Here is a 21,809-nt window from a genome sequence, read left to right as displayed (position 1 = left end):
ATATCAGGGGAAAATTAGCTGAGGAAGCAGTTCTCTCCTGGGTGCTAATAGATTTAACCGTGGTTTTCTTTATATGTTGCAGAGCTCATCAGAGGCTGAAGTAAATGGCTCTGCCAGCTAACAGAACATTAACTGATTCATTTTTAGCTACTCATTTAGGGCAGAGTTTAGAGGTCTTTTCAATGTTTATTCAGTAGCATGAAGAAAAATTGTGTAGCGGGCTGCAGCCAAGTGTTAGGTTTCACACTCCAAAGAATGTGCAGCATGTTGGTAAACTAAATCCCACTACCTTTCCCATTACAGGAGTGACACTGACAAGAGGCCAAAAATAACCTAATGGGCATCTCTGAGAATCAGCACTCATTGATGTTAGGTATTGAATGAGTAAAGAATAAGTCTATAAGGAATGAGAGTAGAGCTTAAAGCTAAATAAACAGAAAGCCACTGTTAAGAGTCACACAGGTTCTGACAGACTCCACAATCCTCTGCCATAATCTCTGCTGGTTCTTTTAGTTCATTTAGGCTGTTTTGCTTCTGGAAATGACATCAGCTACATCAAAAGTGGTGTTGATAGACTTCAGAGACAGCTGCCTCTACTGTTTTCTTTCTAGACTACTTGATTTTATTTAATTAAAATGAAAAGCCTGTGAATGATTATTTTTATTAAATCTCTCCAGGACCAGAACTTTGCAAAGGGAACCTGGCAATGCCTATACACTTGATATGCAGTGCAGTGCATGGGAAGCACAGGCTTAGCCTGTCTTCATGCTCCAGCTCTGTCTCTTTATTGCAAACAGCTGGTGAAATTCCATCACTAGGTTGATTAGACAATTACTTTCAAGTCAACACTGAACAAATACTTTCCTGTAGCTAAGCCCAAAAAGTGGAAACAAACATTGCCCCAGCTGACAAGTGCAGGAGTTTGTTATTGTCGATTACAGCTGACCACAAGTTTAAAATTACTGTTTTCAGTAAACATAAGGAGTATTTTATTTCGTTTTATTGATCGAAAAATCCAATTTAAATAGAGAAAGGCTGCTACTGTGGCTTTGCTTGAAATGCTTCTTAAAACCACACTGTCTTATGAATATTTGCAGAAAGTAAATGGTTACTGAGATATTTCCAGCTTGATCATAACTGGTTTCAATTAGACGTCATGAAGCAAATTGGAAATGTAGGATCTATGTTCAGTTGGGAAACACTATCTCGTTCACAAAGCATCCTAAAATTAACTTCTCTCTTTAACGCATTAAATTATCTCTAATTGCATATTTGACTGAAGGAGTAAGCCTCTTTTAATCAGTCATTGACATAAAGTTTATTTGCTTTGCAAACTGGTAGATTGATCAATGCAAACATTGGTATTTGAAGCTAAACTGTGATATATAATACTGTCATCTAGAGTCAGGAATTAGAATCAAACATAATACTGTTAGAATGCCTAAAATCAAGAATTACTGTTGCTGATGGCATAATTTTTAAGTGTGTTTAGTTTCTTATGGTAATATATTTTGCAATCAAAAAATAATAAGACTAGAGATTGATTTCAAGCATTAGTGTTCTGCTGATTTTGCATGGCTGTTTCTCTACTGGGATAGAAAACCCTTTTCTTCTCACTATGTCAATGGCCATTTCGATTACATCTTCAATATGAATTTGGGGAAGACATAAGCACTATGGCTTTTGTCAAAATCTAGAAGTGTTACTCTTTATTCTGCTCTTAGTATGCCAAAAGGGAGGAACTTCTTTCTAAACATGACAGTGTCAAGGCACTGTTCAGCATTTCCTTTCTTCTCATGATTAATAATCCACACATGCATAAAGTACAGAGTTCACTGTCCCAATTCCCACTGGGGTCTTCTGTGCTTGGTTTTCTGTAGACTTGTCTTTATCCCTAAAAACAAGACCCTCTTCTGACAATTTCTTGGGCAAACCTTCAGGATAATCTGTGTTCTATGTTTTTGCAGTGTGCCAGCAAGGTGAACGGTGGGCTGTACACTACCACTAAAGACTATCCTGATGAAGCTGTCCATTTTGCCAGGAGTCATCCACTGATGTATCAGCCCATCAGGCCTGTTCATAAGAAACCAATACTAGTTAAAACAGATGGAAAGTACAATCTTAAACAAATAGCAGTGGACAGAGTGGAAGCTGAAGATGGGCAATATGATGTTTTGTTCATTGGCACAGGTAAATACAGAAAACAAGAAAGAATTTTTACATTTACAATTTAGTAAGTTGTTTTGTTGGTTTTTTTCTCCAGGATGAAGCAAATCAATACAGCATTCCTTTTTAACAATTTTTCCTTTCATGCCTGTGCCAGTCTTCACCTTACAGAGGATGTTAGTCATTCTAACATGTGCTTCATTGTGATGCTAACATTATATAGGAAAGTAATTGTAGGGATACCTTTAAAGACTAGCAAGATAAACAATTATAGGATTCCATTTTAATTTCTTTTCTTTTCAAAAAAGAACATTAAAAAAAATTGCAGGACAACCAGCCTTATTTTTTAAACTTCAGAACACAGTGATGTAGCTGAGCTGAGACTTGGAGACCTGAGAGAAACAAAGGTGACATGATTTCTAAAAATATCAGTTCTAGTTATTGGCTTTATTCCACAGTTTCTCTTCCTCAGTTCTGAAGACAACAAGTCTAGCTGATACCATTAAAAAAAAACCTGCCAGCTTCCAGATTTGGGTTAAAACACAGCTCAAGCAAGGAAGGAGGAAATGCCCAATTTTAAAAAACCCAAAACTGTTAGAATTTCCTGCCAAGTTTTCTTGTCTTTCTTCTGTGCCATTTTATTAAAATATAGAGAGCTTGTTTAACAAGAATTTTTAAACATCTTCCTAACAAACACAATTAAGGCAAAATATAACATACAGCTGCACTAAGTCTAAGAAAGCAGAGAAAAAATAAATACCCTAATGGTATTTGAAAAATAAAAAAAAAAAATAATAAAACAAGATGAAATGCTGGACCTAGACAAGACTTAAGTTACATCTAATCTGTCTGGGAAAAAAAAAAAAACAACCAAGGATTCTTACATTCACATTTAATCAGTGTAACAACAGGAGTGGTATCACAAACCATTTTGACCATTTCGTCTAGGAAAGAAGTTCCAGTGAATTATTTTTACCAATGAAATTCCTCTGGTAAGTACATTTCAGTGTTGAGAACATTCAAAAAAAGCATGTTCATAGAATAGCAAAGTCTTATTTATATTAGTTTTGTTTTCTAAGGTTTTGAATGCCTCAGTATGGTCTGGGTAAAGGACTTACTGTGGTCTGTAAAACCCTGTACAATGTGTCACTTATTTCTGTACAGCAGATTGTACAGTGGCTCCTACATTCTTTATATTTTCTCCTTGAATTTCTGATTGAGACTGCATCAGATATTCTTGTACACAAGTCTTATGTTCATCAAAGTTGAATCCAAAGGGGCTTAAGTGTGTGCTTTAGACCTCTGCAAGATTGGCCCCCAACAGCTGCCAAGTGTTCTCAAGCTGTCTGATCTCAGGTGATATGAAATTCCAGCAAAAGAATTTGAGTTTTAGAAACTCTGAAATGAAACTTGCAATCACTACTCCAGCAAAGCTCCCATCAGAAAACTCATGGCTTCTTTGGACAAAATAATGTTAAGAAAGGGTTGATATATCTTTTTTAATCCCAGTCCAACACCTTTGTGTAACATAAGTAAGCAGCATCTTAAAGTTGAGAAAGTTTCCTTAGGGTAGCAGTGCAGGTTAGAAAGGTTCATCAAAGGCAAAGCCTGAACATCAGAGCTTTTACATGTCTGTCAGCAGGATTTGAAGAGAGACTTACTTATAAAAATCAGAGCTTGGAATACAAATTTTTTCACTGTTCTACTACAAAATGGTTGCCTTTGATTACATATTCTCTTTGAAAAATGGTGTATGACCCCAGTTTAATCGTTCCTCTTTTTGTTTCAGCCTTTTGATCTTTTGCTGAACATTTTCCCCAGTGCTTCCCTGCTTAATATTTCCCGTGTAAATCAAAGATGACTGAAAGTAAGAGAAGAAAGGAAGTGATATTTGCCATTGTTGATGACAGATTTTCAGATTAAGGACAGCAAGGCTTTCCTATTAATAGCCAGCAAGGAAAAACCAAAGTGGTGGAAGACCAGATGTTATTTGTGTGTTTTAATTTCCTGCAAGAGTTGCAGTGACAGAGAGATTGATAAATCTAAATCCAATGTGCCTTGGTCTTTTTGAATGTGCATCTTATATTTTGGTTCATCTCCCTTTGACTAACACCTTCAGCTCAACAGCAGCTCAGTGTTTCCTTAGAGGAGGGTGAGAATTGTGCACTATGAACCTCTGAAGGTTTTTGTACTCTTGCCTGGGTGAATGGAGCTGCTGTCAGCAATTAAGGATATTAGTAGTTTCCTATCTAGTGTAAACACTTAGGTCCTATAATTAAAGCTACTTTACACTTGTTGCTTCAATGCACTAGGCTTCCACCTACTCCCATTTCTTTTTCTGAAGTATGGTCACTCTCTGTGATCCTTTTGCTATTCACAAGAGGTTATGATCCAGTGTTTGAAAAATACAATTAATTATGTCTCTTACAAATGTCTAAGTTGACTCATTTGCGGGGGACAAATTGTCAAATATTACATTTTCTAAGAGTAAGAATCCTCATTAGTGAAAGCAATATGTAACTATCTTTTCATATTTATACATTTCAATCCCTTATCAATTTGAAGTAGTCATTTCAGGTATTTGAAGGCCGTATAAATGTTTCAACCAATCATAACCTTTACTTTTGTTTTGTTTTAAATTTATATTCAGATAATGGTATTGTGCTGAAAGTCATAACAATTTACAATCAAGAGACAGAATCAATGGAAGAAGTGATTCTTGAAGAGCTGCAAGTATTCAAGGTGAACTGTGCTGTATACGAAGTATATACACAAGTCTTGAATTTTCTGCAGAATTAAAATATCTAAAAAAAGTCTGAGGATAGTGAAATATATAATACCTGTGTGCAAGAAATTTTCTAAATATCTAGCAATTTTATGACAGAAACCTTCATTTTCAAATGAAGTTTTTCTAATGGCCCAAGTACCAAAGCATGTTGAAGCAAATCACAACTACTGCCTTTCTATTTATGTACTTGGACATTGTAGTGGAACTTTTAATTAGAAACTTACTGAATTTTGTTTAATTCTCCCTCATATCCAGTTAAGTAATTAAAAGAGTATAACTGCACACATAAAAATGTGCAGTTATACACTTTTAATTCAATCTTGGAAGCTTAAATGAGGTCCAAATATAAAAAGCCCAATCCTCAGAAAGAGTGAATCAGTTAGTCTGTCTCTGCAGTGGGCAAACCTGGGCCCTAGTGAGGCAGAACTCCATTCTGCTAAAAATAACCAATGACTAAAGCTCAGTGCTTGGCACGTGACAAAGCTAATATTTTAAAATTCTCTTACTGAGCATTCTCATCATGCCACATCAAGCAGGACGCTAACCTGCTTCAAACAAATGGGAAAATCTAATGTCTAAAGTTAGACATTTAAACCTGGTACCTGAATTTAGGTAGTGTAACTATTGACTTGTTGCCTGGGGGGAAAATCACAGAATTTGCCCTTCTTGATTAAACTACTTTTCAACTGAACTATGAGGGGCTATGTATTGCTCCAAGCAATCTGAGCAGAGGGTAGTGAGGACAATGGTAAAAGAAGGAATTCCTGCTATTTTTATCTTATCTTCAATGAATGTTTTGTTATAAAAAACACTCCACTTATCACTCTCAAGCAGGACAAAAGAGATTCAGTGGTGGCAAGAGCTAATGTCATGTTTGACAGGGAAATTGTAGTGTTCCTGTAGCTCTGATAATCCTGGATTAAGTGTTGGCTGGTTGTTTCTAAATAAACTGTTTTAAAACAATACTTCTGAAAGTCACAATTTCCTCATACCTTTCTTAAAGAAAGTCAAAGTATTTAGCAAAGCTGAATGCAATAAGTAAATATCAATCCTATTTTACCTGATTTATTTCCATAGCAAAAAGATACTCTTTTTTCTAACCAAGCAAGTATTTCCTGTTTTTTTAGATGCCAGTTCCTATTATTTCTATGGAAATCTCTTCAAAAAGGGTAAGTATTTTACAAGTTTGAAATGTGATGATTGTGACTCAAATGTAATAAAGCTGTAAACTTCACAGAGGTAGATGCATAGATACATAGGCAGATGTACATCATCTATAATGAGATCTGGTTGGATACATGTAATCCTTTGGTAACAAACTCTTGGTTATATGTTCTGTTTCTTTATAATGCATTTATGTTTTTCAGTTCTAATGTTAAATATCCTTAGTTCACAATATCATGCATATCAATGGATAAAAAAATGGATAAAAACTAATCTGTTTCATAAATTACTGTCATACTAGAGATTAGCTTGGTGGATGGATATAGCAATTCACAGAAAAGTTCTTTTTTGATAAATGCAGGCAGACTTCAGCCCCATGGGGATATCAGTGCAAAAAGAGCCTTGCTGGCTCTCCCACATATTCAGTTGCCCTCTAAGGCTGTTTGGATCTGAGTCCTTTTTGAGTTTCTGCAAGTATCTTCTGAAATCAACAGCCAATTTATTACTCTTGTGGTTAGATTCTCATCCTTATCATATCATCGTATTTTCTCAGCATGGAGCCATTATAAACATCTGAGGACAGTTATGTCTTAATGTTAAACATGTCCAACAGTGATTTTAGACATCCAGTGCAATGTAGGTGCACATAAACACAGTGAAACACACATAACAAAGAATGAAAACTGCAGTTTTAGGAGGTGTGAGAGTGCCTCAAAAGGTTATTTTAGTCTTGGTGTCTAATCAACTTGCATTCTTCCCGTAGGTAATGCAGAAAGTCAAAGTTCTGTGATGCTAATTCAGAGGAGGATTTGGGTTTAAAATTTTTGAATTATTTCCTACATCAGTCTTTCCTCATGGGCTGTGAAAGCAGCTCTGGAGACTAGATTGTCTAACACTGCACCTAAGAGATTATTTGGAGAAAGGCTCTCTGTCATTTCAGATGTTTGCCTTACCTTTAACTCTGAATGAATTGTCATGGTTAAAGGGTTGTGTTGGAAGAGTAAAAAGGATAAAATTTGAAGTAGCATTCCTCCATTATATTCAGCTCCCAAGAGGGCTGCTAACTCTACTAATTCAAGGTATATCTGGAAAATCTGGAGAGAACTGTAACAAACACACCAAAGCAATCCAGTGGTTGAAAAGCAAAACCTCTTGTGAGAAGTAAAAGTAGCTTAATATTTTTCAAAATATCAAAGAGAAGACAGAGAGAGAACAGGAGAGTCATATACACATATTTTACTGTATGAAGTAAATGGCATGTATGAGGATTCTTAAACATCAGTGGCAAAGCAATATCAGATTAAATAGCCAAGACCAGCTTGTTGAATGTAGATAAATTTATTCTTGAATTAGGATACAGTTTTTTGATACTGAGGACAATTAAATGTTGGAATAAGTGTTAAGGACAGAGTTGGCACCAAGTAGTTTTGTCTTTAAAATCAGCAGGAATATAACTTAGTTGAGTATATGAGAAAAAAATTATGTACCTCAAGCATCTTCACTGATCTCTTTTGAACTTGGAGTTACTGAGCCTGTGGAGACCTCCTTGCTACCTATGTCTCCATATCCTTATAACACTGACCAGTCTTCACCAAGTCATGGTACATAAAATATCAGATTTCAGGACTGAGCTAGTTATCTGCAGAGACTGGGAAAGAATGTTCTTTGATGTTTAGTTGGCTAGATATCAGATGCTTCTTTTCCCTCCTGTGATTTACCAAGACTTAAAGAAGTCTTTACCCCTGCTAAAAGATAAAAGAGAAAATCTCATCTTGTATGTCTCATTGAAAGTGTTGTTCATGCCTTCTGGGACAATCACACTGCAGTGCTTGCAGACAAAGAATTCCCCTCAAACAAGTATCCTAGGTTTTCTCTTCATTCCAGTTGGCAGATTGAGTTCCTGCTACTATCGTCTGGTTTATCTCACCAGAAAAATTCTTCAAGCACTGCTGTTAACAGCCTCTCCTAATTTCTTCCCATGGCATCTCTGAAAGTTAAATTTCTGTGATCTAAAGAGATATGAGAGGTATAATAAGAAACAAGAATGGACTACCTGGATTAAAATCTTTATTTTGTGATAGACTAAATGAGGTGTCAGTATTTTCCATCTTTAAGTAATTTTCAAATACCAGATTTTGAAATCTCGGTTGAAGAGTAGGAATTATGACTAAATTTGGCCATTAGGATGAGCACAGCTTAGGAATCTTTTTTCTGACTGGTAAAACTGGAAGTGAGCTGTGCATAAGCAGTTTCTATTGCAGTGCACAGTGAATACTTCTGTGTTCAGAAAATTTACATTCATCAGCAACAAGACTTTTTCTCAAATTCCTGTAAATTCAAGGTATTCTCTTCTGAAATTATTGTGTTAGCATCTGAAGAATAAGATTATCTGTCATTTGATTTGAAAAAGACATCTATGTGAACTTAAAAGATTCAAACAGTCAATGTTAATGCTGAAAAGAACCCCACCCAAACTCTGCAAATAAACATTAAAGAAGTAGACAGTGATCAGTTAATTTGTAAGGAAAGACTGCACAACAACAGGAAAACAATTAAATATCTATCTATCTATCTATCTATCTATTTATCTCCTGTGCACTGAGGGATTATACAAATCATAGCACTACTGTGCATGTAAATACTGACCATGTTCTAAGTGGGCACATCAAGAGTTAAATTTACTTAAAAAGTCCCATTTTGAATTTGCTTATAACCCTTGCCTATCTGGATTTCTTTTTTTAACGTCTTTTATGTCAAGCTGGGGACTTTTGCAGATCAGTTAAGTGACAGACAAGTGTAAAGAGGGAGGCATTGGAAAACATCTTGACGAAGAAAAGGAAATATAAACCCTTGCCTATTCAAACACAAAGCTGAAACTTCAGAGGAAATGACAAAATAAACTTGTTCATTTTACCTTCTTTCTGTTTCCCTGTCCTTCAGTAGGAGAGCTTAATCTGTAATCAGATATTTTCCTACAGAGTAACTCTGCCTCCCTCAGGTCACAGGTTGGATGCGTAACCGGCAAGCAACGATTAATTAATAACTGCATTGGGAAGAGAAGTTTCAGTGGACATTCTAGCAATCCTATGTGGTGTATTTCTTGCAGCAACAGCTCTATGTGGGATCCGAGTCAGTCATAGCTCAAGTGAAGTTCCATCAGTGTGACATGTACGGCACAGCCTGCGCCGACTGCTGCCTCGCTCGGGATCCCTACTGCGCCTGGGATGGGATCTCCTGCTCGCGATACTACCCCACAGGAGTGCAGGCAAAGAGGTGAGAGCTGGTGCTTTTTCTGATACGCTTTTTGCAAAATGTCTGCATCTACAGTTTCTACTGCAACACAAAGTATTCTGCAACTTTGTATCTCCCCCTCAGACATAACCAAACAGTGAGATGTCAGCTGCTAATTTATCAGCATAACCTTAGGGGATTGCAAGGAACCAAACTCACAGGATGGCATAAAATGTGTACCAGGAATATATTTATGACTAAAGCTAAGTAATTTTGTAATTATTTGTATTACACTGTAAACCTTAATTTCCTTAAGAATCTTTTCAAGTCTTTGAACATCAGAGACCTAGTTTGGTAGTATTACACAGCAAGGATATTACACTGCAATAACATATACAACAGAATTTCTAAAAAAAAGAAAAGAATCTTTGTTAATAGTAATATACCTTTACCAGCCAAAATCAAATCAGAATTTCTGCAAAAGCTAAGGTTTGGTTTAGGTTTTCTGCAGTGGATGGAAAGGCAAGTTACTCTAGAGGGCAGTTCAAAGCAGAAACCTGATTTGGGTGCTTTAATTCTTCCTTTTGGAGACTCTTTCTTGGTACCACCCTTCACTGGGTGGTTCTTGACCTTTACACTTTCATTCAATGATTTCCCTGGGACCTGTTGTCCTCCCTTCCCTCTCAAATCCAGGTTCTGCAATTCAGCTACACAGATCAAGTATCTAGAACATGTGTGTTTTAATCCAGACCTCTTCATAAAATTAGTCACCTTTGCCACCTAGAGAGAGCAATTTCTTACCTGAGTCAGCAAAATTTTGCTAATGTGCAATTGAAAACCTTTCTGTGCCTTTTTTTGCAATAACTGGTCCTAAAAATACATGCCTATTTATATTAGACCTAAAAGGACTACAGGAATAAATTTGATAAATTCCAGAGAGGGTTTTCAAAACTGGTGGAGGTGGTTCAGTCCCAGCCAAGGCATATTATCCCAAATGTATTATTGTTTCCTAAAGAAAATCAGGAAGGTGGGGCTTTGTATTTATTTATTTTTCATCCTGCACATCTTATCTTTCCATGAACCTGGATGCACTCAAACAAATGCAGGTGGACTATTATCAGGCATAACAGACATTTCCATAGAGTTTTATAAAAGATAATTAATACAGTCATGTTACCTTTGGAAACATCACTTTTTGGATAAGGCACATTTAAAAATACAAATGAGAAACACAGTCTGTGACTCAGCATAATTAAGAATCTCTTGGATTTACTGCACTAAGGCACAGGTTAAACCAAGCAGGAAACCTGAACTGCTTTTGCAAGCAGGATTGCAAAATTTTCTTGTGCCTTTTGTGAATAGACCTGAAGGGAAGCAGTGGGCTCTGGCTGACTGCTCAGGGTGAGATGAGTCTGGTTAAAATTCTCAGGGCCTAGATTAAGAAAGATGAGCAGCTATATAGTGGGCCAGGGAGATGAATGTCCTACAGTAGAAGTAGAAATTGGATTATCATAATGATAAAGCATATGGGTTACTCATCTAATGATGTAAAAGGCATTTGGAAAGGAAGGGGAGGTTAAAAATTTCCCAACAGCCTTTAACTTGCTAGCAGTATCACCATTTATGTTGTGCAGGCTACTTGCTGTCTAAGAAAAGAGAAGAGAAACTCACTGAACTTTGTTGTACATGTTTCTCAACTAAGACAATTTCCAGAGTAGCAGCCTTTAAGTTCCCTGAAAACACATTTATCCAGGGTGGAGTGATATGGGCAGCACCCCAGGCACCTTCCTATGCCTTACCTCCCCAACATTCAGCAGGTCAGCCTCTAAAAGAAGAAAATACTGCTGTTATCTCCTTCCTTCTCTTAAGATAAGCAGTGTAGCACGGGAGAAGGGATTTGCACTCAATTGAATGTTCTCGAAGTCTGCAAAACTTGTTTTACATATAGGAGTTTGGGGAACAGCCAGCAAGTGTTGACAGGCATGAATGGCATTCGCCTTGTTCACTTTAGGTCACAGCTGAAGCTCAGAACATTTTAAATTTAAGACCTTACACTAACTGTGTGGCAGGGACAGGAGAGGGACAGGTACTAGGGACGTGTATAGAAGTTGTTTTAGGTTGTTTTCTTGTCACGTACCAGGTGAAGAGTACTACGGGAAAAGTCAGGTCCCAGTAGACAGCCTGGAGTTTTCTGATACCAAGTGGCACTGAGTAGTTGATAACCCTGCCATGGCTTCCTTGGGCTCCAGACAGAATTAATGCCACATCCCAGAACATTCATATCTTAGTCTGGCCTTGTCTCAGGGCTCCAGATTTCTGCTAGAGCTGCACATGGTGATATAAGTAATGTGAGTGTAAGGGGCATTGAAGAACACTTGTTTCTCCTGTTCCTGATATCCCTCCCTTCACTGAAGTCATGGAGTTGTGCCTTACATTGCAACACACTTGAGCTGGCCTTAATACCACTTCTGTCTGCTCAAATGTGGCCCTCATGCTGTAAGTTCAGGTGGACTTTTGATTTGTAAGACCAGTACTGCTAGTGAGTAAGGGCACTGCTCAAAGCTCTCTTTTTAGTTCCAGTCCTACTGGTAAAGAGTTGAATTGGGGCAGGGATGTACAACGTGTCCTCCCCACTTTGATCCAAATGCTGTCTGCTTTAGATCCTGATGCCTCCAGGGTATAACAAGTGTTTAGAGAAACATTAAAGAGAAATCTGTAAACTAAGGCATGTAACGGATTTAGAGAGAAGTGAAGCATAAATACAAAAACCCTCTGCTTGGCATCTGGTAATAATTTTTTAAATTCTGAAAGTCTATAATTCCTTGTACATGCATAGCCTGGATAACTAATTAAATGTAGGATTTAATTAAGGAAAAATAAAAACTGAGCTCAAAATCCCATATATTGATGCTGGCAGCAAGCACACCACAGTTCCGTGGTAATTACAGGTGTCAGGCTCCTGCATATTGCAAATACCTCAGATGGCAGAAGGGATTTCTATTGCATTCAAATTTCATGAAGTGCACTTGAGAAAGCAGAGATCCAGGACTTAAATGATTTAGCTCACTATTAGTTCTACAACCTGATTTAGGCAGATTAAATTTTTATCTGAACAAGCACTAAATTCTAAAGGTGAGATTCTTTGCTGTGCCAGCTCACCATGCAGGCTGAAAAAGGTCTGAAGTAATTTTAAAATGTCTTTGAGCTTGGGTAGGTCTAGTGTGATTCTTTAGCTAATTTTTAGAAGCTGACAGTCACTCCCCTGCCTCCTCTCCCTCTCTGGCTTCCTTCCCCATCACCCACTCCACCAGCAAGCATGCAGTCTACTGATACATTTATGCAAACCACAGCGGTGCCTTTATTTCCCTAGACATTTTGATTTTGCCTCATACATTCCTGGGAAATTATAAAGAAAAATGAAAATTATGGTGATGATGACGATGATGACGATGGTGATGACTGTATTTCTATCTTGCAGATCGTTTTTACTTATCTTCCTGAAAGCACAGGGTTAAGGGCTGGAATCTAAATTAATGAAATTATAGATTGCAAAAGATACTTCCGTACATTCAGTACATTTATTAATCACTAAAAATTGTTCTGTAATTTATCTCAGTCTGATACTCTATTATTCACAGAATTCCGAGTAAAATAATTTCTAAGAAAAAATTAAAAAAAAATCAGGCTTCTGTCAGTATTTGTGAAATGAGTTTATCTCCAGCATCTCCTTCTCTTTCAGAACCTCTCCCCATTCTTTCCTCCTATTCAAGAAAATAGCAAGTGAAGGCACTGGTAACTGGTAACTTCCCCAGTCTTCACAGTCACAACAGTTAAATTCCATAAAACAAACGTTTCTTTTTCTTTAATGATTCTGAAAACTGGAGAAATAACCCTGTCTTACAGAACTAGGATTTTTTTAGCTTTACAATTATCTTAAGGAACTGATAAATAAATAGAACCTGCCTACCACCTGTCCTGTTCCTGCTAGATAGGGCTGTTGGACCTGACAGAAGCAGGGCTGTCTTGTTTGTTTTTTTAAAGGTTAATGCATATCCTATAGTGTTTATGTATATTTGTGTAGGAGGATGTCTCTTCTGAGTAATCTACATACACAGACCTGCAAACCTGGTGACAGCATTTATCAGCACTGACACTACACATCGCAAAGAGAGCTCCCAGGGCAGAATAAGGCCCAGTTGCTACATCAGAATCTCTGTTTTTCTTTAATAGGATGCAAGTATTGTTAGCATTGCTCCCTAAAATCCCAATGCACTCCTCACGAAATTTCCAGATTCCCCTGGAACAACAGTGTAAAAACCACTGGTTCTTCACTGAATATCAGTGGAAGTTAAAGCTGTGATCTTGGTCCACCAAGAGCATTGGCTCAGGAGTCCATATGGATAACACAACTCAGAAAATAATCACTGTCTACTGCCAGGTTAGAAATGAAATGAGTAACATCAATGGACAAGGCCTTTAGATGGTGTAAATATGCATAGTTTCAGTAAATTGATTTCAGTAAATTGTGCCAAGTTAAAATTTTATCTTTTGGGTTCACATGGAACTGTAGAATAACATTATTTCAGTAGTAAAAGTAAAGAGTAACAGAACTCTTTGGCTTTGCTTGTTTCTAACATAAATAATTTATACTGTACACATACCTACCATGAAAGATTTGCTGCACTGCATATTTCTTCTGTTAATCTGTTATATTGGCCTTGGTAATACTGTGTAGAATTACTCTTCATGCTTAGAGAAACTAAATTTGAGGTTGTTGGACATACTAATCTAGCAAGATACAGCCTTCCAATAGACTCTTTTATTTCCCAAGTAAACAATTTTATTTATCAGGACACTCAAAGAAAAAATGCGATATAAAAGCACAATTCTTCTGGGAATGCACCACATAATCATGGTTTTAATTTTTTTTTCTGTAAATGCATATAAAACCCCCAAACCTTATTTTCTTTCAAAAGCACAGACATTACTTCCAGGTCAAAAACAGGGCTCCCATGTTCTGACCACAGTTCTGCCACCAGTTCATTTTCTAGGCATGGGCATTCATGAATGTGTCTGTTTCTCTCTTGAGCAAAACAAGCTCAGTAACTGTCTGCTACAAAGGTGAAATAAAATAAAGTATTTCCTCTGTGCTTTGAGATTCCCAAGTGAAAAAAACGACATGAGAGTGAGGGATAAAAGAAGTACCATTCACACAAATAGGAAATTGTTCTAAATTAAAAAAGGAAAATTTCCTTCTTTTCTGGAGTGAGAGAGAGAGAGAACCCAAAGAGAGACTAAAGGTCCCTTTGACTGAATGTTACCTAGTTGGTTCAAAAGATCTTGTTTTAGTATTTATAACATCAGTGTAGTTATATATAAAATGGAAACATAATTGTGTCTCTTCTCCAGATAACTGTACACCTGTCACCCAGTAGGTTTATAAATACTGATTTATAAACGAGTACTTCTCACAACAATGGTAAATTGTTAGCAGTCAAGATTTAACTCCTTAAGTTTTTAATGAATGCCAATTTAGCATAAACCCAACAACATGTAAGCTAACATGTTCTCTCAAATACTTCCCCTTTTTCCCCTCCAGACGTTTCCGCAGACAAGATGTTCGGCACGGAAATGCAGCGCAGCAGTGCTTTGGCCAGCAGTTCACAGGTAATCTACTCACACACCTACAAATTGCTTGTAAATGCCTGGAACAGCCACCACAGAGTTTGCCAACAGCATGAGCCAGACCATGATCTCACTCGCTTCTTTTCACTGGCATGTTCCTGTAGTGTTATAAGGGCTGTGGGGACGAGCCCCTGACATCCAGGTCTAAGAGTGACTGTCTCAGTGGCAGGTCAGGAGCATCCCAAAATGTTCATGTGGTCCTGCAGTACTGACATTCAGACCAAAATTGTGGATAATGCATCTCAATGGGTTCCAACGGAAAGAAAAGCAGAAAGATGGGGCAGGAATAAGAAACAACGGAGCTGCATCCTGAAATGTGCATTAAATAACCAGGACACTTTGACAGAATTGAAGCACAGGAAGGGCCAGTGACATGCCAGAACAAAAATGTGTATTTATGATCATTATCAAGTTTTCTCTTAAAAAAAAAGATAGAGTACTGTGTCTAATGCTGTTGTTCAAGCTTTAGAAAGTGAGGATTTCAAACATGGGTATTGGGAATAGCAAAACAGAAAGAAAACAGTTGCCTGGAAATCCTCAGTATTTTGCAGGATAACACACAATACATTTGTAGGAGAAAAAAATGAAACAAAAAAGGTTCTTCAAGAAAGATAGCCAGAGAAACACTATTTTAAATATTATATATATATATATATATATATATATATATTTACAAGAGAAAGCTTCATTAAAATTGAAGTCCTTTGGAGAATATAGTACATTTTGGTAAAGTATATTCCAATATTAAGTGCTAATTCTTCCACAAGTTTGAAATACAAGAGAGAAATCACAATATATAAAATAGTGTATTTTTTAAGGTATAAAGCTATGTGGTCTCAAGAACCTTTCTCACTATTATGGAATAAGATGATTTCATTAATGAGGCAATTGCTTTTATCCAGTGTAACAACTAGTTTATCCTCCTCTAGGTGTTTTTTTTTGGATTGAAAACCAGAATTAAATTTTGATTAAATTCATTCACTTTGTTTTTATTAGCACCCTTGGGCCCAAACTATACATTCAGTTTACACATGTATAGCATGGATGTATATAATATTGGTTAAAGTATTTATAATTTTATTCTGCAAAAGGTTATGTGCTGTCATTATCCCTAAAAGAATTGAATTATTTATTGTATTTAAACATGTTTTGAATCCTCCTGTTTCACTGAGTGAAAATGAAATTAACTATTCATAAGAACCAGGCACAAGCAATTACCAGTGTGAAAGGCTGAGATCTGTTTTTCTGTGTATAATCTTAGGTGAGTCACAGCACAATTTGTTCAAATACTGTAAAAGTCTGGGATGATGGGAAAATTCATTTAGCAGGTCAGACCTCCATTAGACATTACTTTTTAGTCACTATATGGTTGGATCTGAATTAAGCTTCACTCTTAAAAGTAAATGAAGTATGGAGTGTAACAAGTACTTGCAGTAACACATTTTTGAAACATTTATTTCCCTTCCAGGTGAAGTCTTGGAGAAGACTGAGGAGAGACTTGTTTATGGAATAGAGTACAACAGCACCCTTCTGGAGTGCACCCCTCGGACCTTACAAGCAAAAGTAATCTGGTTTGTCCAGCGAGCACATGAAACTAAGAAGGAAGAGGTAAATGTTCTTATAGACTAACTTTTTCCAATAAAAGAGCCTGTTGTTAGGAACATTACATCTTCACTGAATTCCTGTCATCAGTTGCTGAAATGTATATGTGTGTCACTATGTTCATCTGGTCTCTTGAGTTAATAGACCTGAGAATTTCACCTGGTGTTTGCATTCAGCATCTTGAATGCAGATGTTAGAAATGTAGTGAAGCTTATTTAAGAAAATCCTTCACTTCTCTTGGTATGCTTTTTCAGGGGTGAAATGTGTACATATTATTTCTAGTGTTAGTCCAGCTTAACATCTATTCATTCTTTCAGCCTTGTCCATTACATTATAGAATCTTTTGCAAATGAATATTGGTGGATTCTCTGCCTTTTTTACATGTATTTTGCCATTATGAAAGTCCTTCATAGGTGATATTATATTTATTCCTCAATACCTCTCTGATACACATCAATGTAGATACCACTACAGTGTAGATATGTCACTACAGGGGCTGGTACAAAAGTTACCATCTTTCTTATAACCTCACTTTAAGTATCGAAAGGTCACAATAAGGTCTGCCTGGAACCTCCTGTCCTGTAGGCTGAGCACTCCCAGCTCTCTCTTTCTTCACAGGAGAGGTGCCCCATTCCTCTCTTCATTTTTGTGACCCTCCTTCAGCCCCAGCCTAACAGGTCCATTTCTGCCTTGCACTGAGGATCCCAGAGCCAGATGCAGCACCCCAGGTGGGGTCTTACCAGAGCAGAGTAGAAGGGGACAAATACCTTCCCTTGACCTGTTGGCCACACTTCTTGTTATACAGCACAACATACACTTGGCTTTCCTCAAGTGGGTGTGGCCAGCTCTCATCCAGTTTCTCGTCCCTCAGTACCCCCAAGTGCTTCTCTTCAGGGCTGCTTTCGATCCCTTCATCACCCAGTACTTCTGCTTAAATTCATCACCTTTTTGGTAAATGAAAAGCTGAGGATACCATTTTTGTGGCCACTCCTGCTGCTGGATTAGACAGCTCAGTGCTCCCTGCTTGCCAGCATCTGTGAATGTCTTGTAGTCAGTAACGCAGCCTTTGGGAGCTGTAGGAGGAACTCAAACACCAGACACAGAACTGAGGCCTTAAGATCATAACGATCCTGCAGTTAGATATACAAATACCTATTAATGTGTCCTCAAAAGCATACCAGTCTACAAGAGAATTCACAGGAATCCTTACCACAGGTCAGCTGGCAAATGCCCTATTGTTTTCCATCCAGTAGATTATTTGCATGTTTCTCACTTATTTTCCTCTGCAATTAAAACAGGAAACTGTCTGCTCCACTATATGTTCTTCCATGCTTCCCAGATTCTTTAGAAGGTTCTCCATTTACAGCTCAATCTTTTCTTTATTTCAAGTAAATATTTTTGTCATTAAAAAATCCCTGTGAATTAAAAATTTGTGGATCTCTAATCTTCCTCTCAAAATTTAATACTATGGTCATGAAAGTACAGTTCAGAAATAATAGCACTGGTTTAATATAATAGCAAAGGCCTGTGCTCTATAACAGCATTTTTTTTTTTTTCAGGTGAAGACCGATGATAGAATAATAAAAATGGACCTTGGCCTTTTATTCCTGAAGCTGCATCGGCTGGATGCAGGGACTTATTTTTGTCAGACAGTGGAACACAGCATTGTTCACACTGTCAGGAAAATCAACCTGGAAATAGTTGAGGAGGAACGTGTAGATGAAATGTTCAATAAAGACTATGAGGAGGAGATCCCTCACAAAATGCCATGCCCAATGCAGAGCAGTATACCTCAGGCTTCAAAGCCATGGTATAAGGAATTTCTTCAACTGATAGGTTACAGCAACTTCCAGAGGGTGGAAGAATACTGTGAAAAAGTGTGGTGTACAGATAAGAAGAGAAAAAAGCTGAAAATGTCTCCATCCAAGTGGAAATATGCCAACCCACAGGAGAAGAAAGCAAGGATCAGGCCAGAGCATTACCGGTTGCCCAGGAACATAGCTGACTCTTGATGGACAAAACCCATCCACTGTTTCTGAGCAAAATTTTATTTGGACTTACAAGGGAGAAATCAGTCTTGGTTTGAGTAAATTTCACAGGTTTATATATGTAAAATAGTGGGACTGAAAACAAAAATGCTATGGTAAGTTATATTGTACACTCATGATGACTGTTCAGAAGCATTTTAAACAAAATCTTCCCAACTATCTGGTTCTAAGTAAGTCAATGCAATCAGAGCTTTGCATTAGGGAGGATGTGACAATCTTCAGACTTTGAGTGCTTGAATCAGTTTCCTGTGTGGATCGTGCTTGCACTGTATCTTGTTGCACATGATGGCATATTTAACAAATTCAAATAGCTAAAGCATTCACAAGTGGATGAAAAGTATAACACATCTTTTCTTAGTTTCACAAATTTCTCATGCTTCTGAAAGCAGCACGTCTTAAGAACTTATTCCTTTTGATTGTGACCTTTCTGAGTTTATCACTGAGATCAATGAGTTGTGTTAATACAGTGTACTGCTATTTCTAAAGATAATGAAGGGAAATCCTATTTACTTCCCACCCTCTTTTCAGTATCAGTCATTTATGAAGAGCAGTGTGCTCCCACAGTTAAATAATATTGCCTAGTAACTTCATGTAAGTCACATGCATGCTGAGAACACAGACAGAATGAGATTCATCAATTTACCTATACAAGAAGCTGAAATAATGGTTTAGATAGAAAACGAGTCCATCTTGCGTCTGTACGTTGCCTTCATGGTGACACGAATTAAGGGATCGCCCTCTTGTGGCAAAAGAAAGGGAAACTCGATATTTAAATTACTTTTCTGAAGAAATGTAAGCAAAGAAGTATTACCGAGATCCATAGCTGGTTTGCTTTCAGCACACACTTTTAGTCTCCATGTGCTAAACCCACATATTTAGTAGGCAATGTTGGAAGTAATTTATACTGGAAAGGCAGCATTTAAAATAAGTGATGTTTTATGATGTTAATGTGCTTTTGGGGTAAAATGCAGTCATAAAAAGTTAGGATGTAGATTAAAAACAAAACCAGCATTATGCAGCTGTGTTTCTATAGTTTCAGGATCTGGTCCACATAAATCTTTTTCTGATGTGAGATCTCTGTTTGAAAGGGCTGCTTTGCTCCTCTTGTGACTGATACCAGGAAAAGAGATCAAAAGAACTAAGTTGCTTACAATCTAGGTCTTTCAAGACTTACTTAAAAAAAAAAAAAAAGTGTGTATATATATATACATATATATATATATATATCTTTAAGAAAAGCTTGCTTTAAGAAACCAGATGCAGAAAATGCAGCAAAACAAGCATTTCAATACCTGAAAAATTTAATATTACAATATAAATTGGATTTTTGATTTTTTAAAATTGAATATTAAAAAAATTAAAGATAGGGAAGTTAAACACAAATTAAACATAAACACAAGTTAAATGTAAACACAAGTTAGTTACAAATGAGTTAATTCCTAAAATAAGAACATTATGCCACTAGGGGAAATAGCCAAACTGATCCAGATTTTTGTGTCGTGAAGAAAATATACAAGGGATTCATCAGCTACAAAGAGTTTCATGTTGAGCTTCAACTTCTAATCAGGGAAGAGTGGGAATTAACAGTCTGGGTAACAGAGATTTGTGGTTTGCTGTGTTACCAAATGCAGCAATCAGTGCTAATCCAGTGTTTCCCAAACAGGCTGTGACAGGAACTCACAGCAGCTGGCAGGACCAGTGAGCTTTGCTGTGCTCCTCTCAGAGCAGAGACTGTCCTGTCCAAACTGGTGTTTGGAAGGAGAACATGGCACCCTGTCAGCAACCACAGTGTGAGGAAAACAGGGTTTCACCTGGTGTGGGTATAGCAGCAGATGAATCTCCATCAGCCTGTTAAGGGAATCAGTGTATCTGAGGGTTTGCACTTCGTTTAGCTACAATACCTCTCTAAGAGATGAGCCTGGACCACATTCTTGCATGAATTCATGCAGTTTCTAGCTTTGATCTGAGAGAGGAGACTGGATAAATTCATGTTTCTATAACAGTTTAATGGAACTTAGTTACATTTAGGATCTCCTATTTGTTTACAGCTGTATGGAAAGCGCCAGCACTGGAGGTTGTGGCAGAGAGCACACACAGAACAAGCATCCCTGATCTATACTTAATCCCCTATACAAACTTCACTGACATCGTTGGTGGAAAGCTTTTAAAACACTACTAAAATACTTTTCTGATGAATTATGGAATCCCCTTCTTTTAAAGAGCAATGGGAGTTATTTTTTACTTTTAATTCATTTGCAAGTATGTAGTGCTAAATGTATCATTAATGAACTATTAGAAAGGAATTATAGCATCTCAGCCTCATGGAACTTTGTGTCTCATTCTCTGAGATTTCAAGTGGAAATCATGTGATATGGAAATCAGGATTCTTGATCTAATATGAGAGTGTGTATTTTTAGCTACCCATCCTTTTAGTGTTTACACGTGGAGATTTGCATTATCTTTTTATTTGACTTTTAAAATTTAACTTTTTTCTTACACCTTGCTCCTTTCATGGCTGCAATGCCTGTGAGAATTCAGAACTAAAAGGTCTTGTTCAAAGAGTGCTCTGACATCTACGGAAGAAGAGAAAGAGTGACAATGTATTTTGGAAGGATATGCACAAATGTGCATTTAACACAATGTTATTTAAAATGCTTCTTTGTATATTTGGGGGGCATTGTCTGCTTCTTTTCATTATGAGTTTGATGTATTTCGTATGTGCATGAAGTGGTCAAATTATAAATATAATTAAGAACCATATTTGGCTGAAATAATCTATATTATTTCTTATAATTTATTTTCCCCAGACAGTATGATTATCTGCAGCTCACTAGTCACACATTGTTAACTACAGATGTCCTTCACCATGAATTTCATGAGCAGAGACCACAGATAAGGACAGAAAGATGTTTGTATAGAGTTGCCAAATGGGAAATGTGGCACAGGGTAACGAGTAGATTTAGTCTATCTGGTGGATGAATGTATTTTCAGAGTGGAACACGGTCACTTAAGCCCAGAACATTCTAACTGATGGAAATCCACTGAGAAACCACAATTTGGATAAAACTTTGGACTCCACCCTGTTTCGTGATGAAGGAAAAGACAGACCACTTGGACTAAACACT

General features: G+C 37.1%; 1 protein-coding gene across 1 annotated transcript in view; it reads left to right on the top strand.

Moving 5' to 3' along the window:
- The window catches only part of SEMA3E (semaphorin 3E), a 135,304-nt gene extending 113,860 nt beyond the window's left edge, over nt 1-21,444 (top strand). The window contains exons 11-17 of the mRNA XM_032107129.1: nt 1,968-2,190; nt 4,817-4,908; nt 6,082-6,123; nt 9,225-9,391; nt 14,949-15,016; nt 16,503-16,642; nt 18,196-21,444. Of these exons, the coding sequence (XP_031963020.1) occupies nt 1,968-2,190; nt 4,817-4,908; nt 6,082-6,123; nt 9,225-9,391; nt 14,949-15,016; nt 16,503-16,642; nt 18,196-18,648 (1,185 nt within the window). The 3' untranslated portion in view covers nt 18,649-21,444. The remainder of the gene's footprint in view (nt 1-1,967; nt 2,191-4,816; nt 4,909-6,081; nt 6,124-9,224; nt 9,392-14,948; nt 15,017-16,502; nt 16,643-18,195) is intronic.
- Nucleotides 21,445-21,809: the final 365 nt, after the last annotated feature.

This window comes from Corvus moneduloides, chromosome 4 (genome assembly GCF_009650955.1).
Source record: "Corvus moneduloides isolate bCorMon1 chromosome 4, bCorMon1.pri, whole genome shotgun sequence".
Lineage (NCBI taxonomy): Eukaryota > Metazoa > Chordata > Aves > Passeriformes > Corvidae > Corvus > Corvus moneduloides.
The sequence above is the reverse complement of the archived record's forward strand: the minus strand, read 5'-3'. Positions and strand labels throughout refer to the sequence as shown.